General features: G+C 34.8%; 1 protein-coding gene across 1 annotated transcript in view; it reads left to right on the forward strand.

Moving 5' to 3' along the window:
• The window catches only part of Rev1 (Rev1 DNA directed polymerase), a 56,220-nt gene that overhangs the window by 14,707 nt on the left and 13,612 nt on the right, over window positions 1-27,901 (forward strand). The window contains exons 4-8 of the mRNA XM_069828398.1: window positions 3,311-3,748; window positions 3,890-4,010; window positions 9,662-9,815; window positions 26,316-26,638; window positions 27,368-27,486. Coding sequence (XP_069684499.1) covers window positions 3,311-3,748; window positions 3,890-4,010; window positions 9,662-9,815; window positions 26,316-26,638; window positions 27,368-27,486 — 1,155 coding nt within the window. The remainder of the gene's footprint in view (window positions 1-3,310; window positions 3,749-3,889; window positions 4,011-9,661; window positions 9,816-26,315; window positions 26,639-27,367; window positions 27,487-27,901) is intronic.

Genomic DNA, 27,901 nt, shown 5'->3' on the forward strand with positions numbered 1-27,901 from the left:
TGATCAAAATCAGCACTTGTAAGTGCAAGAAACACAGATGGTACTGTGAGCAGGAGAGCAAGACTTTCAAATCGTGTCAAAACCAGTGTTATCCCAAATACAGGACACAGGATCACAAGGATGGGTCACTAATTGTATCAGAAAAAACACAGTGCATTTTGAATATAGAGATAAGGCTGTGTAATAGTTATAGAAGATGAAAAGGAGTATGGCGTTTGACTGATATAGACAGACACAATATAAATAATATAATCCATTATTGTGGTTCTATATCACACCTGACAGCTCCACTTTATGTTTGGGATGACGCCAATATTGACATGATTTTCATGTCCTGCTACACTTCTAATAATGTCATTTGCATTTCTTGCACTTGATACTAGCTGATTGCTTTGCAAGAGGCAATTGACAGCATCATCAGATTTTGATTGGGTTTTTGCAGCGTGCAAATGGGGTTTCTTGACTCGGAAATGACTGTAGCAAGTGACTGATCCAATATATTTTCGTTATCATTCACTTGGTTACTCTTTGCTGTTCATTATCCATTACTATAAGTGACTGGTAATTTGCAACTGCTTTCACTCTCGACTGAATGTCAGTTAACTAGCCTAGCTTAATTTAGTCAGTGATGACAACACAATGATTTAAATTTTTTTCTTATATTTTCTGTAATATAAAGTAACTTAGTTATTAATATTCATATCAGGAGTTTGAACTAGAAAAGACACTGTACCTTTCATAAACTACTAGAATGTTATTGTGACCTTGTGAACTGTCTGGATCTTCTAAAGCAGCCATTGAACCAGATGTTAATTAGTTAGATACACATTATGGGAATTAAATATGTCCAAATGTCATAGTTATTGTTTTGTAGCTGTTCAAAAACAGGTTGGAACCTTATAAGTAACACCAATAAGGCATCACTCATGAGGCAACTAAGCAAGGAGGTAATAGGGGTAGGGTGGTCTGACTTCTTTGAAGGGTTATTAACGCTTAATCTTCTCTTTTATTACATAAACACTAAGAGTAATCTGAGCTGAATATGTCCCAATTCATCATCATCATCATCATCATCATCATCATCATCATCATCAATAGTGCTACAGCCTATTGTAGGCCTTGTTGTTGTTTAGTCAACTGTCCGAAGACAGGTCTGAACCTCAAAAGTGATGCCAAGAAGGCATCACTTATAAGGCAGCTAGGCCAGGAGATAATGGGGTAGGGGGCCAGTTCCTTTCCCCCTCCATTGCATACATCGCCGACTAGCTACATAATACACTAGTCAGACTTCAGATGCATACAAACAATTGTTCTTCCTCTGACACATATCGTCAAGTGAGATGTACTAGCCTGATAATATAGATGTACAAATCAGCCAGAACCTCAATCAGAGGACTGTAGGCCTTGACCATCCCTATAATGAGCCTCCATTCGTCTCTGTCTTCTGCCTTCCTTTTCCAGCCTTGTACTCCCAGTATCTTCAGGTCCTGTTCAACACTATCCAGCCCTCTGATATTAGATTGTCCTAATTTCCTTTTGCCTTCTATTTTAGTTAAGGTGACTTTCCAGCATGGATTCAACTCCTTCTTTCTATAAAGGTGTCCCAGCCACCTAATACTAGATATTTTAATTATATCTGTTTCACCATATGCCTCATACAATTGATCATTGTATCTAATTCACCAGTTGCCATTTTCGCATATAGCAAAAATTTTCCTTAGTATCTTTCTTTCAAATATTTTGAGCTTATTTTCTTGAGTTTTAGTTAAGGCCCTACTTTCAGAGCATATGTTACAACAGGTCTTGAAAGTGTGTTGTATATTGTAGTTTTTGTCTGGAGACTAAGGTGTCTGGAATTAAGTTGTTTCTTCTTAAGTCCAAAATAACCTCTATTACCTATTATCAGTGATTAATTTCTTTGTCTATCTTGTTCTCGTCTGTTATTATAGTGCCTAGGTATTTAAATTCTTTGACCTTTTCAAACTTGTATTTATCATTTATAATGAAGAAAGTATTATTATTTGTTTTATCTGTCATTTCCATATATTTTGTTTTTTTCTTATTGATTTTAGGCCAATATTTTGTGCAGCTTTTTTTTTTAATTGCAGAAAACTTTATTATACAATTGTGCTTAAAAGCAGACAAGAAACATGTATGGAGGTTGCAGTCCTATGACTGTCCTCTGGCAATATGTGAAATAAAACAAAAATGTTAATCTTTAAACAACAGATCTGAAGTCTTTTCACTAGGTTGCTTATATGTGTATTCCAAGTCAATTTTCTGTCCAAGTACAGACCTAGGTACCGCACTGACTCAGCATGTGATACTTCTTCACCTTGTAGAGTGATCGATTGATTTTCAGTTTTTCTTTTATAGGTAACTGAATAACATTGGATTTGCTAGGGTTCATTTTAACTTTCCATTTGTTACACCATACATCCACTAAATGTAAAAACTGCTGCAATTTATTAGCTGCCATTTCATATGAATCTTGCAGCTTTTTCTAGTTTCAAAAAAGTTTCCTTAACTGCCTTTGGTGATCTGCCGATAATATCAATGTCATCAACATACGCTAAAATTTGTACTGATCTGTAAAATATTGTTCCCCTGGTGTCTATTTCTGCATCCTTTATCACTTTTTCCAGAGCTGTGTTGAATGATGTGCATGGTAATGCATCACCTTTTAAGATCTTTATTTGTAAGAAATGCTGTGGTTCGGCCATTAGGCAGTTTTACTGTACTTGACATATTACTTTGCAAAGTGTGGCATTGGTGAGACTGATTAACTTAGTTGGTATTCCAAATCCTTCCAAAGGCAGAATTAGTTTTTCCCTGTTAATACTATCATATGCAGCTTCTAAATCTACAAACAAATGATATGTACTTATCCTATATATTCCCCCCCCCCCTCCCCAGTATTTGTCTTAGTGTATGAATCTGATTTATTGTAGATTTCTCTGGTCTGAAGCCGCATTGATAGTTTTCTATTTCTTTTTCAACATGGAGTTCCAACCTTTCATGCAAGATGTTAGAGAATATTTTATAAGTGGAATTAAGGAGAATAATTTCATGATAGTTTTTGCATTCCAAGGAGTTGTCCTTCTTGAATATCAGACATATCAAACCCTCTTCCCATTTTAGCAGGTAATTGCTCTGTTTTACAAACTTTAGTTATTAGTTCCAATTCATAACAGTTGAAAAATGAGCATGTGAGTCCATTTGTGTTCAGTATGACCAGTTTCGTGAGCTGAATATGTCCCAATTCATCATGGGTAAAAGAATCGGGTCTTTGAGACTGGTTATGTTACAGATTACAGAAATTGAAGAACGATGACAGAAGCCAACACATTGCTGCAAACAGGGTAATAATGCACATTGACATGGACTGTTTTTTCGTATCGGTGGGACTGAGGGACAGACCGCATTTGAGAGGTCTGCCTGTTGCTGTTACACATGGTAGAGGCAATGTCACACCATTGCATCAGCGCAAAGGAGTAAACCGGGCATTTGAAGCAAACTATTACAGACAAAAATTGCAAGATGACTCTACCCCTGCGGAACTGGAGCTCAATGAGACAGACTCCATGTCCGAGATAGCATCCTGCAGCTATGAGGCACGGAAGTGTGGTATCAAGAATGGAATGTTTCTAGGGAATGCACTAAAATTGTGTCCCTCCTTGCAGACAATTCCATACGACTTCGAAGGCTACAAGCAGGTGTCCTATTGCCTGTATGACACTGTTGCAGAGTAAGTCATACTTCTATCACTTCCAATACATAATTCGGGACAGCATTGTGCTCATTAAGGCTTGAACCAGCACACTTTAAGAATAATTTCACGCATAGTGATCATTATGCCTGTAGTATACATGGTATGTAACATATGCAGGTTCACACTGGAAATAGAGGCAGTGAGTTGTGACGAGATGTACGTGGACTGCACGTCAGTTCTGCGTGACACCTCCACCTCTCCTATGCAGTTTGGAGCATATCTGCGACAGGAGATCCAGGTAAATTCTAGTTTAATTTTTATTTGAGCAACTCATTGTGTTCATACATTGCATTATGAACATCAGCTATAAGGTCTGCTAGTTATATTGCATATTCACTAATCGGTATTGTCTTTTTGGTTTCTCATAATATGAAAAAAAAAAATGTTCTTAAGTCTGTCAACTGTCCTATGAAGCATAACCGTTATATCTGCTTCCATCTTAAGTCTTTCTCTTGATGACAAGTTGAAATAAATTATAGTTTTGTTGATGCATGATGTAATATTGGTATTAGATCTTCCCTCAGTTGTTTATTTTTCTTGTGTAAACATTATTTGAACTTTCTTTGGGGGGACATTCTGAAAGCAAAACTCTGAAAATCCATTTGTTTTTTTAGGACTTTTGGATTTTGTTTTTTATATTGACAGTATAGTAAAGGAACATATACTTACAAAAGATTTTTTAGAGTACCTCTGAAATGATTCAGAATTAATTGTAGAACTGTTGTTCAGTCAATTGTCTGAAGACAGATTTGAACCTCATAAGTGACACCAATGAGGTATTACTCATGAGCAGGGAACGGATTTATATGGACTAAAAATATATGAAATATGTAAATATATATGTAGTTATTTTTACCAAAATATGGAATTAAATATGGATTTTTACCAAAATATGGAATTAAATATGGACTTAAAATTATAAAAAAATGACTATGTACGTTAAATATTGGTACATTTTAATCAAACTAAACAAAAAATATAATGGACGTACCTTATCTTCCAATGTAGTTTCAACAAAACACAATTTTTATTGTCTGTTACCATAACAATAGGTTACAAACATTTCTTTCAAGTGCTGAAAAGTGAATCTTCTTCTATTGTCTCTGAGGATAGATTTATACTGACTAAAAGAGCGTTCGACGTCACAAGAAGTAACTGGTACATAATTCAATTTCACAATGTCTGCTGGGGATAAGTCCAAGTTAATCTTCACTGTTGATTCACCACTCATCACAGCAACAACCTTTTGTAGTTCTTCATATCCAGGGTTTTTTGAAAGTACAGTGTCCACCTTAGCTCTTACTGCATCTGCAACTTTACCTCTACCACGATTCAGTTGTTCCACAGTACTATTTATAATTTCAAAACTTTCAGATAGTGAAAGGTGCCTATTTTGGAGACTTTTGAGCGTTTTTATGATGCATGAAAATGTATGCTGAATGTGAGCTAAGTCATTCTTCACACTTATGTCACAGGTAACTGTTTTTGCAGTATCAATTGAGACTGCATCTTCAGAGTCCAATGCAAGGAGAACATTGTTAATAGAGTCTATATGTTCGGCATAATATTCAACTGCTTCTAGCCATGTACCCCATCTAGTTAAAATTGGCTTTGGTGGCAATGGAATTTCAGGGTACATTTCTTTCAACACGTTAACTCTACTGGGAGCTTTGAGAAATACTTTTTTCACTGATGAAATCAACAAATCTACTTTAGGGAAATTGTCTCTGACCACTTCTGCCACACGATGAAATGCATGCGCCACACAAGTAAAATGAGTCAATTTAGGATATACAACAGATAATGCTTGTCCAGCTTTGACCATATAAGGGGCAGCATCGCTAATAAAGAATAACACATTATCGTACATAATACCCTTTGGCCACAGGATACCCATAGCTTCGTTGAACAGTTTAACTATAGTTTTGTTATTGCACTTTTCTAGAACATCACAATGTAAAAGAATTCGTTCAGAATATTGTTCACTTAACAAACCGATAACTACATTACCAACAAGTCTACCTTCTTTGTCGGGAGTCTCATCAATGGAAACCCAAATTGAACTATCTTTAATTTCATCTCTTATCTTCTGTATTGTCTCATCGTAGATGGATGGAGCATACGTCTTCCTAAGTGTTGACTCATCCGGGATTGTATGTTGAGTATATTTTTCAAGGAATTCCCTGAAGACCTTATTCTTTAGTTTGTAGAGAGGAATATCAGCAGAGATGAGAGAACGGCACAGGTCGATGTTAAACTCAGATCTTACATTCGATGTTGTTGGTTGTGTTAAAAACAATTGTCTCTGCTTGGAATTTAGTTGTTTGTTGGCCTGATGTTTACTAGTTGTAATGTGTTGTTGCACCAGGAACTTTTGTGTAGATGATACTGCACACTGACACAAATTACAAAATAATATTTTATTGTCAGTTGATAAACCATCTTCTTTAAATTCTGAAATGTAACTTGTTAGTTTTGATTTTAAATTGACTGAATGACGTACTTTTGGCATATTTACCGTCTTTATAGTATGATTTACAAAACTGAACCTATGTGTACTCTGACTGGCATTTAACTGTTGAGCTGCACAACTGAAGTCTGTTAAAAATTTTAAATTAAATTAATACAGTTTTGTAACTTACTTTCCCATTGTTGATAGGACTGCTAATTTTCAAATAACTCTGATGTTAAAGGGATTACTGAACATGTGTTTAAATCTCTATTGTTGAAATGTATTTTTAAAAGTTAATGGAATTTTGTTTTGTTTTATTGTTAAACCTAATATAATATGGACTGTTTTATATGAAATATGGAAAATATATGGAAATTAACGAAAATATGTACTAAACTCTAAAATATGGAAAAATATGGAAAATAAAAGTAGGATTTTTCAACCCTACACATTGTGAAACATAAAGATAATGCAAAATATAAATTATATTAGCTTTATAAGTAAATATGTATTTACATATAAATCCTTTCCCTGCTCATGAGGCAACTAAAACAGGACATAATGGGTAGGGTGGCCAGTTCCTTTCCCCCTCCATTGCTGACTAGTAACATACTTATACTAATCAGATTTCAGGTGTACACGAATACTTGTTCTTCCTCTGACACATATCGTCAATTGAGATGTAGGCCTAATGCCTGATAATAGATATACATGCAGTAGAACTCCAATTATCCGAACTCCAAATATCCAGATCACCAATTATCCAGATCATGTTTCAGGACAGTTTGAAACTGTTTATTCAAAGAGATTTGCATATGTTTAGGTTTTTTATTTCGTGTACTGTACTAGCATACATAAGTGAAGTTCTCTTCTGTATGGAATATGAAGAGTTTTTATAATTTTAATTAGTGCTGTCGATTGATCAAAATATTTTAATGATTAATTGACCTTTGATCAATTTGAAAAAAGTTTTAATGTATTGTAATACACAATTATTGTTAAATTTAATGTGTGTTTGGTGATGAGCATAAGTACATTCCACTGCAGACACTGTAGTAAGTTTGAATCCCTACCTCATGTGCTTGGGAGGTGTCCTCAGGGAGAAATCTCAAGAATAAAACGACATAACATTATTTGTTCCTTTCTTGCTGCTGCTCTCCGAAACATAGGTTTGGAAGTTTACGAAGAAGTTCATTGTTTGGCTGATCAAGATGGCATACGGAGGATTGACATCATCACCATCAATAGGAAAAAATCTGTAGCAGAGATCATCGACCCTACAATATGCTTTGAACAGTCCAAAGTACAACCTATGGATGTTGATAAAGAGAAAAAATAAATATACGAGTCAACAATACCTTATTTCCATAACAAATACAACGTCCAACGTATCACAGTGACAGGTCTGCTGTTGGGGTCCCGAGGAACAGTCCCTAAATTTTTTGTGACGTGGAAAGGGAAGTATAAATTAGGCAAAGATATTCAAGACGAAATTGTCCAAAATATAATTAAATACTCAGTTGCCATCTTAAAAAAAAATCACCTATATAGTAAACACTCCACATAATTGTTAAAATTATATATTTGTGATTGAAAATCTGTATTTTTATCTATATATTTTTTCATGTGCCCATTCATGTACAACCATTATTGTAAATTGTGTTATTATGTGTCTATAGGCAAGCCTTGCAAGGTCAGATAGTAAAAATAAAAATAATATGTATATACTGCATCATTGTATTTACAAAACAATACTATTTTAGTTATTTATTAACATATGTATTATGTAGGCTTATAATTTATTGTGTCAATTCTCCGGGGATTTTTGAGACAAACACAAATAAAAAAAAAGTATGGAGACTCTCCTAGTTAATACTGCTTTCCATGATTTTAAACGTACGAGTGCATTCACATGCTCCGAATTCCGAATTAAGTGCTGATCTACATTTAATAACAATGTTTCCTGCATCACTAAACACGAAAATTGTTTTTTCTGTCAAGCACTTCTCCATGATCGTTCAATTTAAATCCAAACATTTCACCGAGTTTACTTCTCAAATTCACATAGGCCTATGACATGATGGAGTTTTCACTTTTTTTCATAGACCAAAGAAATCTGACCTCATTTTTTTCTTTAGCGAACTAAACACACAAGCTTCATCTAGAAACTCGGTAAAGAAACTGCAACAGAACAGCATACTGGTCCCTATTGCAATCGAATTACAAAATTTTAGAAAGAGAAGAAGATAGTTACTCTCTCACTTGCACACAGTGTAGCCATGGCTAAGGGATGAGGGGGTGAATTCCAGAAAAGTATGTATTTCATATGCTAAGAAGACGATCTGACAAACTTAATAAAGGTTTGCATTGTGTTTCAACTTTCAATAGGGATAGACCAGGTCACTGTCCTCATGTTTTAATCTCTTTCTGAAGTGTGTGTGCAAAGATTTGCTACTTGCTAGCAAAAAGGAAGCACAGTATTATCATGTTTGAAGTAAGCAATTTCTGACAGATGAATATTGTCGGAATTTACTCTGAGTTTGCATTAACAAAATAATAATTAATATCGAGTACAACCCATTAATTTTAATCGACTCGATTATTTGATTAAATATTTTTGATCGTTTAATCTTACAATAGAAATTGATCGATTAATCAATTAATTCCCACAACACTAATTTTAATCCATTTAAAATTCTATTTTGTTTGAATATGTGTAATTTTGTTCATTATAAACTGTGGGCCTATAGTCATTTTGCACTTTTAATACATGCAGTAGCTTACAACTGTTGTTTCTAGACTCTTTTTATTTCTGACCCAATTATCCGGATTTCTGCATATCCGGATCATACTACCCCTATCAGTCCGGATAATTGGAGTTCTACTGTATCAGCCAGAACCTCAATCAGAGGTAAATTGTTGGACTGCATGCTAGATATGTAGGAACACCTGATGTTCAAACACTGTAACAAGATTTTTCTTTGTTATAGATGGTATCAAATAAGTATGTATATGTTTTTGGACTTAATTTGAGGTTCATTGATGTCTAACATTTGTTTGGATTTGTGTAATGCTGCTAATGTCTAATATCACATTCTCCTACATTTATTAGTGTATAAATATAAACACATCAAAGTTATCAATGGTCTAGCAAAAAGGAAGCACTTCGCGTACCAGACTCCAGTCTGTATGTCGAAATCTGGCCTTCTTGCTGTTTCGTTGCAGTTAAATTTTGTAACTTACCTAGACTCGAATTTCGAACAATTCACACATGGCTGTTGATAAAAAAACCTAATTTGTCTGTGAAGATGGATATTTACATTCTGATTGCATAATGCTAGTTACAGAGAGGATAGCAACGCATTTAGTAGATTAGAGATTATTGCACTTGAGCAGAACAGAAGCTCATGGTGCTTGTGTGTTCTTCATTATGCAAGGATAAAACTGGCTGTACGGCTTCAGCAGGCTTTGGATCCAACAGACTTCAAGCTCGCATGGCCACAAAAAAAGCAAAGCCGAATGGACAGTTGTACTTGGAGCCATCTGCAGTTGCGAGCTACATGCTGGATATTCCTGTTCAGGATCTTCCAGGTAACACAAGAATACACATTCTGAATAATGAACTATCGAATTCTGCCTGTTTTTGTGTTTTTTGAAATAATGTATGCATGTGAATGGATAGTAGAAAAACAGATGTCGGTAAATTTGTTGGGTTGTAAGAGAAACTACCAATAATTAATAAGTCATTACATAGCACATCTGTAGGCCTAAAATTGTTGTTTTGTTGTGCAAATACCTAGATGTTTGGCAATGAAGCTATTAGTTCTCTTGCACATCAGTATTTTTGACGTTTAGAATCTTCTTCTTTTAGAGTTCTACATCTCCCTAAATGTCCTAAGTTCATGGCTTCATTGAAATAAAATTGCAAAACACACAAAATGGAGAATTAAGTATTTCAATCCTGTATAGATATTCTGCCAGACAGTTATGGCCAATAATTAATCAGTACATTGCAACTGCAGATTTTCGTGGTAATTGAGGAACAATTCTTGGATTAGATGTAAGAATTTGCGACACTTCTTGCTTTCAGCATATAAGCCTAAAATTAGAAAACATGATATTTAAGATTCATTAGTTATGAGATCTCGAACCTAGAATCTTTTCCTTCATTTGGAATAAAGTTACCAGAAATGTGATTGGTAATGCAATCACTGTTACCACCACCCCTGCCCCATCACCACCACCATCAGAGGTAATTTAAAAACAAAATAACTAATTTTACTTGTATGAGAAAAAATTGTATTAACTGTATACTTTTTAAGTCAAATTATTTCTAACTTAAAAACATTCATGCTTAGCTTGAAACATAACTTCTAGAAAATTGTTAAAGATCAACAATCGTAAACATAATCTAACTTAATACTTATTACTATGGACAAGTAAAATATGACATTTCATATTCTAAACCAGGGCCGGGCATGAGAGCGGCTCCATTTAGTCGGCCAGAGCTGCTCTCGCTCCGCAAGGCACTTCAATTCCAAGCCAGAGCAGAACGCTCACGCAGTGGCGGACTTGCATTACAACTACCTTCCCTGCATTAATATAACAAGTGGCACGGTTGTTCTATTCATTCAGTCTGTCAGTACATAACAGTTTATAAGGATATTACATCAATCCATTGTACATTACAGAATTTATAACACTCTTATTAATTTAATGGAATAAACTTCGCTCTATGCACACACACAAATCATTAGGCTTATTTACATAACTCATACGCACATACTGCAATCTCCTCACCACGGTTCTACGAGACAGGCGTATGGCTTCCACTTCCCCTAATTTCTGTGGACAGAGTTCATTTGCCAGAATAATTAAACATCGCTTGATGAATTCACCTTCGTTGAATGTTTTCAATTTCTTTGCAATTTCGTGGCAAATTTTGTAGCTAATTCTCATAGCCGATTCACTAAGTGCATTATTGTCATCCTTTTAATACATAATATATAATATAATATATGATATGATATGATATGATATGATATATGATATGATATGATATATAATATATGATATGATATGATATGACATGATATGATATGATATGATATGATATGATATGATATGATATGATATGATATGATATGATATGATATGATATGATATGATATATGATTATAAATTAATATAACTTAAGACAAATGTTTCTCAGGTACATTATATTAGAGTATCTATTCAATATTTATATTGCATTATAAGTTATTATAGTACATTTAGTAATATATAATTTTAAATTATACAAATATTATGATATATCATAGTATAGCATTTTACAGTTCATGATATATAATATGATATATGATATATCATGAACTGTAATATACTGTACTTGTATTATTTAAAATTATATATTACTAAATGTTGTTGTTGTTGTTTAATGCCAGGCGTAAGACAATAAAGTCATTTGACCTCTTGCACTCCAATATTTTTCAAAGATATTATCATGACCAGCCACTTAAGCACAGATTTTGAGGTGTTCCGAATCCATTTCTTGGTTTTAGTTGCACAATGGACAGTTAAGGGACTGATATATTCCAATTCTATGCAGGTGTTTGGCCAAACAATCATGGCCTGTTGCCAATCTAAATGCAGCTACAGACGATTTTCGTGGTAAATCGGGAATTAACTGTGGATTTTGATGCAGAGAGTTCCATTTTTTCCCTTGGGATTGTGTTATCAAATTTTGTTTGTTGAAGTCTAAGTATGTAGATTTAATAAATCTTTTCACAGAGTAATATGTAGATTTAGTAACAAGTCTGTAAGTAGCAGTGCTGCCCTTCTTTGCTAAAGCATCCGCATTCTCGTTTCCCAGGATTCCACAATGGGATGGTATCCATTGGAATACAATTCTTTTATTGAGTGATATTAATTGAGAGAGAGTTTTAGTTATTTCTGCTGTTTGAGATGAAGGTGTGTGTTTAAAGACTATTGATAGAATAGCTGCTTTGGAGTCTGACAATATAACTGCATTCCTAAATTTATTGATGCGGCATAGAAGATTCCTGAGACTTTCACTTATTGCAATGATTTCACCATCAAAACTTGTTGTTCCATATCCAAGAGATCTATAAAGTGAGAAGAGACAGCACGTAACACCTGCACCGGCACCTTGTTCTCTGGAGATCAAGGATCCGTCGGTGTATAAATGAAGCCAGTTTTGTGGAGGGTACCTAATATTAATTGTGTCTAAAGACAATTGTTTCAGTATTTCATTGTTTACTTCTGATTTCAGTATTTCTTCTGTTAAATTTAGATTATATTCTATATTCAATAGAGGTAAAGGGTTTGGTTTAATTTGTAAGTTTTCTTTTAAATTCGGGATATTGATTTTCTGTTTTAATTCTTGAACAATGGATATGAAACTTTTTTGAGTTTTCAATCTACAGAGAGGATTGTATGGATGCCAATTGTTTCCTGGTAATCTGATAAGTTTTTCATATTGAATCAGTGCTTTTTCTTCTATTGTCATTTTGATGCTATTAATATTAGTGAGGAATCTCATAGAATCTATTGGAGTTGTTTTGATTCCACCAGTAATGAGTCTGAGAGCTTGGTTTTGAACATACTCTATGTCGTTTATGAAAGGTGAAGTAATTAAAATTTCTTCGCAGTATGTCAGCACTGGCTGTATAAACATTTTGTATGTAGTGTTCAAAGTATTCCTAGAGCATCCCCATTTCTTTCCTGCTAGTCTTTTTAGAAGGGAGAATCTTTTACGAGCTTTTTCAGAAATGCATTTCAAATGGTTGCTCCATGTTAACTTACTATCGAAAATAACTCCAAGATATTTGGATTCATAAGTCCTAGGAAGGTGTTGGCCATTGTATTGGATATTGAATTCTCTTTCTTTTTTACCGAGTGAAAATATTTGGTAGTTACTTTTGCTTAAATTGAGTGTCATCAAATTTGATGTATTCCATTCATGTAGTTGATTTAGAGCTTTAAGAGCAGAATTTTGAATTTTGTCTCTATGTCTGTAAGATCTGGAAGTCCACAAAACTATATCATCTGCAAATAGTGCTGTTTTCATGTTTGATTCCTCTAATAGGGAGGGTAAGTCATTTATATAAATATTGAATAAAGTTGTGCTGAGGACAGCGCCCTGAGGTAGACCTTGATATGTTTGTCTGTAACTAGAAAGTGAGTTATTGCATTTAGTGGCAATGAATCGTTGACTAAGGAATTCTGATATCCATCTGAACATATTGCTGGAGATACCTAATTTCTGGAGTTTTAGTAATAATTTATTTCTCCAAACAGAGTCATTTGCTAACTGAAAGTCAATAAATATTGCCAAGGTATCTTCTTTCTTGTTAAAACTGTCTTTTATTTCTTGGCCGAGGCGTATGACTTGTTCATTGGTAGAGTGTAGTTGTTGAAAGCCGGCTTGTCTTGGTGATAAAAGATTTTGGGATTCTAAATATCAAGTTAATCTGTTGGAGATCATGGACTCCATGGTTTTTGCTATCATGCTTAATAGTGCTATTGGTCAATAACTATTAACATCATGAGCAGGTTTCCCTTTTTTGTGAATTGGTACAATGATTGCTTTTTTCCAAGCTGCAGGAATTGAAGTGTTCCATGATAAATTGAAAATGGATAAAAGTACAGACTTGACTTTTTCCCCCAGATGTTTAAAAAATTCGGAATGAATGTTATCGGGGCCAGGAGATTTCTTGGTTTTTAAATTTTGTACAGCTAGAGTTAATTCTTTGGAAGTAAAATTTTCATGAAATATTTCAGATTTCGTACTAGTATTATTGTTTTTATTATTTTTATGTAATTCTCTTTTGATAAATTTGTCAGTTTTTTTGGTATTGGGATGTAATCTGTGAGAGTTTGAGTAGTGTTTATTAAATGCGTTTGCTATATCTCTGCTATCTGTTAGTGTTTTGTTATTATGAATAATAGGTTGTCTAGTATTTTCCTGTGTATTGGAAATATTCTTCTGAAAGTTATATGTTTTAGCGCTATCGGTTCTGTAATGAATATGTTCAATAAATTTATTGAAACTGTTCTTTTTTGCTGTTATGATTGCTTTTTTAAGAATGGCAGTCTTCTTCCTCCAATCTTGAGTATCTTCTGGTGTTTTGCTATGTTCTGCTTTGGTTCTTGCTTTATCTCTATCTTGTTTCAATAAATTCAGGTTTTCTGTCCAGAATGGGGTGTATTTTTTTGGTTTGCCTTGTGGAATGTGCTTTTTTGCAATTTTAAGAAGAGATTCACAGAAATATTTGTTCAATCTATCTGAGTTTGTATTTTCCATTAGTGGTGTGTTGATCTTGAGGTGTTCATCGAGTTCTGTTGTAAATAGTTTCCAATTCGCTTTCTTAAAGTTCCATGTTGTTTTGTTATTGTAGGGTTCTTTTCTTCGGCTTTGGTGGAGATGGATAGAAGCAATGATGACTCTATGGCCAGATCCAGGGTCTTCAATTATTTCTTTCTTGGTTTCGTGATGGATATCTGATGTTACTAGTAATAAGTCTGGATTTGTACCAGAACCAGAATAATGAATGAAAGTAGGGGGATCTTCTTTTCTGTAGACAAGTTCTGCGGTTGTAGTATTTAGGAGGTCCATGATCATTTTTCCAGGTTGGTTTACATTATCGTAGCCCCAAAGTTGGGAGTGGGCGTTAAAGTCACCAATTATGATAGTTTTAGGTTGTATATCAAACAAAGTTAGATCAAGGGGATTATTAGGTGGGTTATAGGCACTGTAGATTTTGAAATGTTGTTGATTTTTCCATACTTCAATTTTAATTAGTTCTAATTTGTCTTGATTATCCATTTCTTTTATGATTTGGAAATTTGTAATTAATTTCTGCGAGAATTCCACTACTGATCTGTCTACCTTTGGGTAACAGTTTCATATTAAAACCTTTAAAATTAAAATATTTTAATTGATCAGCATTAAGGTTTGCTTCTTGAATAAGGAAGATATCTATATTATTATCTGAGAGTATATTGGCTAGTTCAGTCTTCTTGGCTGATGTTATACCGCCAGCATTCCATTGTAAATATTACTAAATGTATAATAACTTATAATGCAATCAAATAGATACTCTAATATAATGTACCTGAGAAACATTTTCTTTAAGTTGTATTAATTTATGGCGTTCATTACCAACATATTTGTCATATTCAGTAGCATGTTGTAAAGAATAATGTCGTTGGATATTGAACTTCTTAATCAGTTGGAGTGTTTTATGCCAAATTAAACACTTTGCTAATCCACTGCTCTCTACCAAAAAGAACTCCTCCTCCCATGATACATTAAAAGCATTGGGAATAGCGGGACGCTTTATTGTATGAGCGGAAGCTCCATTTTCAAAGTTCGCCATCATACTGCAGAGTCACCACTGCACCGACACTGAATGACGTACAGTATGCATACGTCACAGCGCTCGCAAGACCCGCTCTTTAAAGCACACAGCACTCATTTCTCAGAATCACGTAATGTGTCCAGCCCTGTTCTAAACCATTCCTCCTACCTATATGGGGAAAAAGGACTTTCACAATTCATTATGTGTAGAATGTAATTGAATACCCCCTCCCCGGAATGAGGATCTAAGTACATAGGGAAACAACGTATCATATACCCTTATTCTGGAGCAGATATTCAATTAATGCCAAAAAATTTTTCATAGGCTTTTTTCATAATGTTAAATTTTCATATTTCGTAAAAATCTTTATATATATATATATATATATATATATATATATATATTAATACTTTACACGACTTTCCTCCCCTTGTTATACTGTATTACCACTGAACCGGGCTTTTCATATATTATAAGGAGACAATAGAGATGTTTTCCAGGAAATGCTTGAAAAACCCAAGCCAACTATTCCACCAATATTCTGGGATTTCCAAAGCAATAGAAATCACCAAATTCCCTTCTAAAGTCATTGAACTTATAGCCTCGATGAATTCAAGAAGCCAAGACAAAATAAGTGTTCCCTATTCCAGTGGTTCCCAACCTTTTTGACTGACGATACACTTTACTGAATGTCCACGATATCGCGACACACTTATTTGTTTTTAATAATAATAATAATAATAATAATAATAATAATAATAATAATAATAATAATAACAACAACAACAACCAGTGCTTTTCTTTTGTAGAAAAAGGTGGTGGATCTCTGTGTAGAATATTTTATAGCAGACGGGGAGATGATTACTGTTCACTGCACAGGAATTTTGTCGTTTTTTAACCTCCTTTTCGTCCAACTAAGACTTTCAAAGTCTAAGCGGAATTCAAAGAAAAATTATATGAAAAACATAGTTATTCACACATATTTCGGTTCCATGATGAAAATGCAACAAGATGGTATTGGAATGCTGTTCTATGTAGTGTCGGACATCCAGTGTTGTAGATAGGTCCTTGTTAACACGCAATTGAGAATTCTAAAAGAACAAGCAGCAACTTGAGTGGCATTAAAAAAAAACAAAGTTATTTGTCAAAAATCTATGCTAGATGTCCAATAAAAGATTTTTATTATCGGTTTTGAAAACTCACCTATTTAAATTAATGTAAAGTCTGCACTTGGTGAGTTGCACAGAGTTTTTCTATATGTGGCCTCTTGGTTGATAGGCCAACTTGTAAATCATCTTCAAGATGCAGCAGTCTATTCCTTTGCTTAGATCATACATCAGCAGAACTGTAATCTTAGAAGCATAAAGTTGATCACCATGATTATTATTGATATGTTTTCATTTACTTTCTTCATCACTTTTCACAAATTTCGTTGAACAATGACTGATAAAGATAACAGAACAAACCCAAGATAGTAATTCAAACAGAAATGGTATTTAAATAACTGAGATCAGTTAGGAGTAAAATTATATATGGCTTATTTTAACTCTGAAGTGAGATGCTCATCTATAATACGGGTTCTTTCATTTTGATTTTGCAATGTTCATTTTTGTAAAAAATTGTTGACATAATATAATGTGGTTTCGGCTGCGTAAGATCTCAGATTAGCATATTTTAATTTGTTTAGCAATTTGAAAATATTAACACCTTCAGAATATTTATACTGTTGAAAGAGCAATGGAACGGAGAAAAATTCTTTCCGGCGCCGGGACTTGAACCCGGGTTTTCAGCTCTACGTGCTGATGCTTCATCCACTAAGCCACACCGGATACAACCCCAGCGTCGGATAGAATCGTCCCAGATTAAGCTCCAACTCTTGGGTTCCCTCTAGTGGCCGCCCTCTGCACTACGTCACAGATGTCTATGAACGTAGGACCGAAGTCCACACATGTGCTGAGGTGCACTCGTTATGAGTGACTAGTTGGCTGGGATCCGACGGAATAAGCGCCGTCTTAAATCACGAAGTGATTTACGCATATCATATATATTATTCTAATGTACCGAAGCACATATGATATTTCCATGCAGACACTCAGCATCAGCACGTAGAGCTGAAAACCCAGGTTCAAGTCCCGGCGCCGGAAAGAATTTTTCTCCATTCCATTGCTCTTTCATCGTGTGATGACGCAGAGTGTCTGCATGGAAATATCATATGTGCTTCGGTACATTAGAATAATATATACTTTATACTGTGTTTTCAAAAAACATGTCGTTTAAGAGATATACAACTTCCTATTGCAATTCAGGTCTTGCTGTTATTATTTCTAAGCCAAAGGGATTTCCATGCAATTGGAAATCAGTTTCAATTCTCTCAATTGAACGAAGCTTTTGTTATGAAAATCTATTTGTAGTTCATTCAAGAGATCAATGTAATATTGTAATTTAATATCTCATACAGTATTCCCAAATGAGTGTAAGCAAGGGAAATTAAATGTCTTCTTTTCCAAAAATTTTGATCCCATAAATCTGTAAGTAAAAGGAAAGTATAGATGCTGTCGTACATATGAATTATATTTTTTATTATTCCCTTGAAGCTATTGATTTAAATTGTTGAAGTGTTCTAAAATTTCGGAAAGGAATGTCAAATCTAGCAGCCAATTTTCCTCCAACTTGGGAATTTCTGTGACCTACCTGCAGCGGTCTTTGAGGACTGTCCTTCCTTAAGGAGATTCAAGAATAATTTAAAAAGTTGTATATAAAGTGCAAATTAAAATTAAGGCAACATTTAACATTTAATTTTTTAAGGTGACATGTATTTATTTAGCCTGACGAGTTACTTCCTTGGTTTGAATTGTAAATTATTTAAAAATAGCGTGTAAGAGGGTCTTAGACTAGAAATGTTTTGTTTAAATGTAGTTCTGTTTATAAGTACAGTATGCATAAGGGTGTAATTATTTGACTTATTTGAACTGTTGTATCAGTGAAGCGAGGTGAGTCAGTGAAGTTATGGTTTTACAGTGCAGTGAATAGTTCCGATCAGTGATAATTTATAGCGTCAATGAAATGTGTTCTATAATGTCAGTGAAATGTGTGCTAAAGTGTCAGTGAAATGCGTCATAGTGCCACTACAGTGAGTGAGATGAGAATAAAGTGAAAGACTATTGAAACTTATGTAGGGCCTATACATAATAATGTAGGTTGTAATGTAAAATTAGGTATTTTATTTATATTTTATTATTATTGTGTTAAATTATATTGTGTATTCTTATTGTATTGTGTATAAAATTGTAGGCCTATTGTGTATTGTATAATTGTATTGTGTATTGTAAATTTATTGTGTATTGCTTATCATTTCTTTATTGTGTGTTGTTTATATTGTGTATACCATTGCCACCGGTGCATGCCCACTTGCAGTGTAAATAAATACATACATACATAACAGTAATTATTTATTAACATATTGAAATCCTAGGGCAGTGTAATAATATATTTCAAACATAGGAGACAATTACCAGTACTTAAAGAAAATTACCGCGCCTTTTCCTTCATAAACAAAGAAGTTATTTAGGTTTGCCAAAAACCGACGAAGCATTTTTCCAAGGCCAAGTCACCTTACAGCTGTATAATATGGAAAATCTGGTATTCTTCCCCCATGTTCTGTAGGTGTTTTTGAAATTTCCAATTATTTAATTTGATTTTATTTGGGTCATGCTATCAACAACCAACTCCATAACATATTTCATATTTTGTTGCTTTGCTCCATAGTACCTCTTGGTGAATTATAGAATGGATGAAAGTTTATTATTAACAATGTTTAATTGTGAAATTACAGGAACGTAAATTATAAATTTTAGCATAATTATAACAATAATTGATATATCTTTCACATGAATTGATATTCTGGTCAAAATTCATGTTTCCGTGAGATTTTTAATGGTCTTGATAATGACATGATACTATGAAGCCAAGCCACCAGTGATATTAGTTATGTTGTGTACACTGTGCACAACGAACTGCCAGTCCGTTGTGGGTGTATAGCCTCTATTACTTCCCTTCACTTGCTTCGTTTTCCAGGGGCTGGCTCGCAAATCACGGAATGCCGATATATGGTTTAGATTTCATTATTTTCATGATAGAAAATGCTGATTCACAGAAGTATGATGTTGAAAACGGCAGCAAAATGTGTATCGTCCTCTTTGCAATTGTGGGATACTGACATCGCGCATAAATCCAAAAAGACTGCACTGAATTGTCGTCTAGAAATTTTGTTTTCATAGTAAAATCACATGACAAATCTAGCAACTCATTTTTCTCGTTGACATTTAGGTTTATGGCAGTTTGAATGTTGATCTTACCAGAAGTACCAAAAGAGAAATTATCCATTCTAACTCTGAAACAGACAAGCTAGGGAAGCACTTTGTTACTCAAATTTGTAACGCATTTAGGTGTTCTGCTATTAACTTCTTCAGGCATTCTTTTTCATTTTTACCAAGTCTATTTTCAAAACACTCAACTAAAGGAAAGGGCAATAATTTACCTGCTATAACCAGACTCCCAAAACTTCAGTTTTTTGTAAAATCCTTGAATTTTGTTTGTAGCATAAATAATAGTTACTGCTTTGTGTTGCATGTTTGCATTTAAAGAATTCAGTCTCTCGAAAATTTCGGCAAGATATGCTAGTCTGGCACACCAAAAATTATCTTCCAAAAGTTTAGCATACTCTAGTGTTTCGTCCTCAAAAAAGAAGAAGAAGCACGTCTTGAAGCTCTATTACTTGCATCATTGATTTACCCCTAGAAAGCCAACAGGTTTCAGTATGCAACAATAAATTGATATGCTCGGCCCCCATAGACTCACAAAACTTTTCAAACACTCTAGACTTAACTGATCTTGTTTTTACATAATTTATCATTTTAATAGTCGTACTTAATACAGATTCTAAAAGTCCCCCTTCAACAGTTCTCATAATTATCGCCTCCCTGTGCAAGAAACATTGTTGTCATTATACTTGGATTCACTACTCTCAAGAAACTTATAAAACCTTTAATTTTCCCCATTAATGGCGCTGCTCTGTCTATGCAAAGAGAGATGCAATTTTTTTTCAGGAAATATGTTCAACAAAATAATTGAAGAGTCCACTGCAAGAATGATGGATGTCACTTTCTTGTCGAAAATGAACCAAGACTGTCAATGCATAGCTTAAAACATATAGAATGTGCATAGAGAGTTATATAGCATTAACACTGATAGTCATTGTCCAGTAATGATTGGAAAATCACAGTTAAGCTTTGAGCCCTAAGCATTTCAAACTTTCAATTGCTTCTCCTGCAAAATGTAATTAGATTAGATTAGATTAGATTAGATCTTTATTAGCCGAATAGAATTACAAGCATTCATGGCGTCGTCATCTTGCAGTGGACTCTTCAATTATTAACACAATTATAAATATCTTTGCCTCTAGTAGTGGTTTTGAGTTCTTGGCAAAATAAAATAGTTCAATAATATCTCAATTATATTGGAACCTAATAAAGCTAATTAATTGGCATTTACTCAATTTTGAATATTTCATGGTCACATTTTTAGAATTTTTGTTATGGAAGAAGTGATTCTTGGCATGTCATTTGTCTGTCTGTCTGTCTGTCTGTCTGTCTTTAAGACAGTGATTTCTTATGAACTATAGACATTTTTTTTAATAAGTAATCTATAAGCCCCATCCAGGGATAAAGCATGTATAATATTGGGTATTTTAGTGATTATAAGAATTACTCTGTAAAATTTTGTGTGAGAGTGTGTGCTTTTTTTATCATCCAACATGTTTCATTACACAGCATAATAGAGAGAGAGGAGGGAAGATGGGGAGACTCTCTCTACCTCTTATTTCCAGAGTAAATTAAATATGTTGTGAATGAGTTGTATAGGAGAGGGAGAAAGGCTTTGTTTCTGTACGTATTATTGTTGTACTGTACTTCTTTTCTTTTTTCACGGCATCTGATATTTCATTTTCATGTACATTACAGTTGTATATTAATGATTTTTTTAATTGATCAAATTTGTTATAATTAAGTTAGACATCAGATGTTTAGGAAAATGTCTATTTTATTTTAATGTTCATATTTAAAGACTTTTAGTAAATATGCACGAATCATGAGAAATGAAGCATTCTGATGAAGTTAGATTTTGCCTTTTTGCCGTTTATGCCTTTTTTACTTATAGATTTTGCCTTTTTGCCGTTTATGCCTTTTTTGTTTTAATAAGCACTTTTTTGCTCATTTTTCGCTTTTATATGTACTTTTTTACCTTTTCTTTATATGACTACTCACTGAACAATACTGCATTTATTTCTGCGTTCGAAAATAAGGAAATTGCAGTTGTTATAATATCCATACAAAATGAATGTAAATGTTTCAGGAAAGGCCCATTTTTTATGTTCAAAAGAAGTTCAGAAAGCAAATTTTAAAAGTATTGCATATTTTGTTAATTCGGAATTGAAAGCATTATACCCAAATGGTGTTGAAGACCAATGAATACTGTCATTGTTAACAGATGCAGCAGCATATATGATTGAAGCCATTTTACTCCAGTCTCAAAAAACCTGAAAGTTAGAATTTATAAAACAGTTATATTAACGGTTGTTCTGTATGGTTGTGAAACTTGAACTCTCACTTTAAGAGAGGAACAGAGGTTAAGAGTATTTGAGAATAAGGTGCTTATGAAAATATTTAGGGCTAAGAGGGATGAAGTTACAGGAGAATCGAGAAAGTTACACAACGTAGAATTCCACGCATTTTATATTCTTCACTTGACATAATTAGGAACATTAAATCCAGACGCTTGAGATGGGCCGGGCATGTAGCACGTATGGGTGAATCCAGACTGCATATAGAGTGTTAGTTGGGAGGCCGGAGGGAAAAAGACCTTTGGGGAGCTGAGACGTAGATGGGAGGATAATATAAAAATGGATTTGAGGGAGGTGGGATGTAATGGTAGGGACTGGATTAATCTTGCCCAGGATAGGGACTAATGGCAGGCTTATGTGAGGGCAGCAATGAACCTTCGGGTTCCTTAAAAGCCATTTGTTTTGTTTGTTTCACACACTTAACTTGTCTTGTCCATAGCCTGCATCGAGTTCTGAGGAAGTAAGTAAGTTGTTTCTTCAGTTAAGAAAGGTTTTCTTAACTCCCCTTCAAGGATTAGTGTATTCAGAGAGAAGTTACCTGACACTCCCCTGCCCTCTGAACCAGTAATTACGAGGTGGGGGACATGGTTGAGAGCAGTAAATACTATGCCAAGAACTTTGAACAAATAAATAGCACTAATTGTGAACGAATTTTCTGAGGAGGATTCTCTGTCAATCAAACCAATGCAGTGTATGTTTAAAGAAAAAAGGACTGAAAGAAGATTTGGCATATATCGATGCACATTCCACTTTTGTAGTAGACATTATTCAACAACTGGAAGCTAGCTTATTCAACAACTGGAAGCTAGTAGTCTGTTCTTGTGTGAATTCATGTCCCTATTAGTCTGTCCTTGTGTGAATTCATGTCCCTATTTTTGTCTGGGGGAAAAAAAAAAGATTACAAGAAGCTCCTGGCAAGAATGCTACTAAAATATGTGAAAACTAAACAATGTTTTCTCAAGAAACCCTGGCTATGAAACAATTAATTCTGTGTATAATGTGCTAAGTGGGACTGGCGGTGAGCTTCCTGAGGGGTTTAATGATGGCACTGTTTAAGTATGCTCCAGTCACATCAATATATGTTGAGAGATCTTTTTCAGCATATAACCTGATTTTGTCCAATAAACGTGACAGAAGTTTGTGCGTTAATCTTAAAAAGTTGCTTGTTGTTTATTGCACAATAACTCAAATTATGGACGTGAAGTAATGGATGAATAAGTACAAGTGAAACAAGTCTATATAACAGAGAAACTACTTTTCCAGTGCACTTTGTTAAATCACTTATAATCTTAAGGATGTTTACTTTATTTATTATGAGTTATTCAATATAATTTGAATGCCTTTTTTTTCCCGTTTTTTGTTGTTTCTAGAGGCTTTTTAGGTGCCTAAAATACCATTTTTTAGTGCCTTAACTTCCGATGTCTAGTTATAATCTTTCCAGATGTCCACACCTGTGGAGTAACGGTCAGAGCGTCTGGCCGCAAAACCAGGTGGCCCGGGTTCGAATCCCGGTCAGGGCAAGTTACCTGGTTGAGGTTTTTTCCGGGGTTTTCCCTCAACCCAATACGAGCAAATGCTGAGTAACTTTCGGTGCTGGACCCTGGACTCATTTCACCAGCATTATCACCTTCATATCATTCAGACGCTAAATAACCTAGATGTTGATACAGCGTCGTAAAATAACCCAATAAAATAAAAATCTTTCCAGACGCTTTGTGAAGTTGATGTTAATGACCCAGCTGTTGCTTGCATGGCAGTTGGTGAATCTGATAGCATTGCAACTTTCTGAAATTTATTTTTTCTATATAACAGATTCTGTAAAATTATGCAGTTATGTCATTTCTCCATCAAAATTTGATGAATATGGTCCAATATTACTGTAAACTGAAAAAAAAAGGGCATGTAACTTTAGCTGCAGCGCCTTCTTCAGGTGATCTGAGGAATCCATCTGTTGCAAAGGATAGTGATGTGACAAATATGAGGTTTGTAAATAAAGTAATGGCAACATAGACAGTACGAACATATAATTGAACTTACAAGGAAAATACATTTACATTCCTTCAATATAATTATCAGCATGTTCCTGTACCTTTTGCCAAATCTGTGGAACTGTTGAATGCCATTAGCGATGTTGTTTCTGTTGATCTCTCTGATGATCTAACCTACTGCGTGAAGCACTGATGCAATATCTGGAAACATCTTGCCTCTACGTAAGTGGTTCTTTCAACCGTGGAAACAAGTTGTAGTTACAAAGACTCATGTCAGGGGAATACGAGGATGTTCCAATACTTCCCAATTTCATCTCTGTAGCAATTCAGCCATTGCTCCTGTGACATGAAAATGAGCATTATCATGCAAGATGAAAGGTGGATTGTCTGTCAGGAAATGTGGACGTTTGCACCACATAGCTGGATGTAGGTTGTGTTCGAGAAAATGTTGGTAGTACAGTGCATCAACATTTTGGTCTTGAGGTACAGCAGGACTAATGATAACACCTTCACTGTCATATGCCACTATCAGCATGACTTTCACCCTAGAGGGTTCATATCGCACTTTTTTTTTGGATGTGGAGATCCTTTGTGGTGCCATTTATTAGACACACTTTAGTTCAGGCGCATATGCCTGTGTCCACGTCTCGTCAATGGCAACAATACATTGCAGGAATATGTTCCTTTCGTTGTGCTATCTCTGTAGGTGGAGTTTAGCTATTGCGTATCGGTGCCACTTCTGTGCTTCTGTCAGGTTATGAGGAACCCAGCATGCTGCAATTTTTCTCATGTGGAAGTTTTTCTTCAGGATGTGCCACACAGTTTGATGACTGAGTGCTACACAGTTTGATGACTGAGTCCAACCTTGCATACAGTCCAACAATGGTCAACAGCAAGGAGACCTCGCATTAACTCCACTTTTTCATCACAAATGGACAGGCGACCTGTGCAAGCCACATGTACCATCTCATTCCGATCAATACAAAATGCAGAGAACCCATCTTACAACCATCCAATACGGTGGTACATCGTTGCCACAAGCTTCAAGTAACTCTTGATGACATTGGCGTGCATTTCTACCACGGGCTGCCTCGATTTTTATCCACAATCGCTGCTCAAGTTTAGTAAACATGCTTTAGAGCAGTTAAAAATAGTGTTCTACATTTAACCACGCAGAATAACAACATCTGTTGTCATAGCAACCTGTTTTATCATTCAATACATCAGCAATATGTCCAACTACGATCACTAGTTATCTCATATCGCATGTGACTATGGATTACCCATTCCCGGCAGTGTTTCCACTACTTTATTTACAACCCATGTATAATCTTTCCTATCCAAATACCATCCTTACCTTCTCGTGGTGCATCCTGCAGTGGTATAACTGTTTAAATTATATGCTGTCCTTTTACAGCTTATAGCATCCCACAAGTGGTGCAAGTAGGGAATGGTTTTAGGACTATAAGAATCCTCATAACTAGGTCTGATGTATCCATAGACCAAGGAAGCTGCCATGGTATGAAAAGATGGTGCTTATGTAAAAATGGCAATAATTCTGTCTAAAACACACTCCAATGATGACCATTTCTTAGAACACATGTAGAGAAAAAATTTTGAGTTTATATACCAGTTGATGTGTGAAATTGCTGTCATCTTATTCATTACAGAAATGCAACAAATTTTTTTTTCTGTAAAAATTAATAAGTACTTACAAAATTATGCCTCCAATTTGAAAGTTCTTCAGACAAAAATAAATTATAAGGTATTTAAATAACTAAATGATTTACTTATAAAAGTAATGTAACCCCATTCATTATGAAAATACATCAAGAAAGAGAATTCATTTTCTGTAAAAGTTTGACAGTTTTCTACAGAATTACGTCTCCAATCGGTTGTTGTGACAGTGGTGGTGCGGTGGTAGAACTTTAGATACTAATTGTGTAATTGTGTTGCCTACAACGTAGGCTGAATGCACCACACCAACCCAAACCAAAACAAAAAATCTGTTATGTACTACCTAAGATGCTGAAATGACTTGCAGGTGTAGGGCGAACCTTGGGTTTTCGTCTGCGTGGTCTAGGCGTGCATACCTGTTTAGATCTTAAACAATATTCCCAGTCACATCTGCAGAAAGAGTTTGGAGCAAAGACTGGCAGTGCACTGTACCAGCATTGCCGTGGTGAAGACAATCGCCCTTTGAATTTTGGACATCAGCGTAAGTCTGTGTCAGCAGAGGTGAACTATGGCATTAGGTTCACCAATCAGCAGGAGGCGACAATTTTCTTGCGCCAGCTGGCAGAAGAGGTGTCTTCACGACTCAAGGAAGTCAAAATGAGGGGGCGATGCATCACTCTCAAGCTGCTGGTGAGTCTATCTTAGCCAGTAAACTTTCTAAACTCTTATAAACATAGCCTGAATTCCAAGTGAATCTCTTGTTCTGTAAATTCATTCTTAAATTATAATGAAATTTGGATATATCGAAAAAGTGGCTGAAGAAAGATATTGTACAGAACAGACAATGTGCACATCTATCAGGCAATACCCTTCTCATGTTGAAACTTGTGGAAATATACACTCCATATGAAGACAAAGTGAAGAAAATGCTTCATGTCAAGGTTTGTGGTGTTAAATTAATCCCCGGTATTACTGAACAAGAAGCATTCTTCTTCCTAGCAGCCAGCTATCAAAGGAGCTTTTTGTATGACTCAGATCGTTTTTCCATTTTGTGCTTCAGGGATGTGATAGTGTTCCTGCTAAGCCACTAGATGGCAGCATCAGCTCCTTTTGCATCAAAAGTAACATGAAGCTTTTTTCATGCTCGGTCTTTATACATGTCTTTTTCAATTCTTCATTTTATTTATCCTAAAGAATCATTTGACAGTATTGTATTGAAGTTATTATGCACCTTAATGCTAAAAATTTTAGTGTCAAGAATTCTTCTTTCGAGATAAGCTTCAAAATTTACTTCAGTATTGTAATGTTTTAATGCATCATGCATTTAGTACATGTGATATTGGCCCCTAAGTTATGGAAATATGACATTTTGTTATCTATTTTATGGTCACACATGTATGGGCTGCTTTGTTGTGGCAGGTGCGAGCAAAGGAAGCCCCAGTGGAGACTGCCAAGTATCTGGGGCATGGTGTGTGTGACCAAGTGACTCGTTCTTCTAGCCTCGCAGTAGCTGTGTCTGATGCAGAGTCTATTGCAAGGTGCAGACTATGATATTTATGCATAATGATAGACTGAAAACTTGTTCCATTTTATTTGACAAGGAAGGTGAATTGAAAAGAAACATTCTGCCACTCTTTTACTTAAAAAGATATAGGTATCCATCTTCATTTCATAAAACAGTGCTCTGTTTATCTCATATTTTAATATTAGGCTATGTAATTTTTAAGTGTCCAAAGTAGCAGCTCTACTCCTTGATGATCTGATAATGTAGGCTAGTCATCTTCGACTCATGTTCAACAAAGAGTTAACAGATATATCACTGAGTTTAGGGAAAGGCCAAAAAGGGGAGGAGGGAATGGAGAATAAAAAATATTGTTTAGGTAAATTTAGAAGGGCCAATACAGGGTGTCTACTGGTAAAAAAATAACCAAAAAGTTGGCAAACTTTGTTTTG

This window comes from Periplaneta americana, chromosome 6 (assembly GCF_040183065.1).
Source record: "Periplaneta americana isolate PAMFEO1 chromosome 6, P.americana_PAMFEO1_priV1, whole genome shotgun sequence".
Taxonomy (NCBI): Eukaryota; Metazoa; Arthropoda; class Insecta; order Blattodea; family Blattidae; genus Periplaneta; species Periplaneta americana.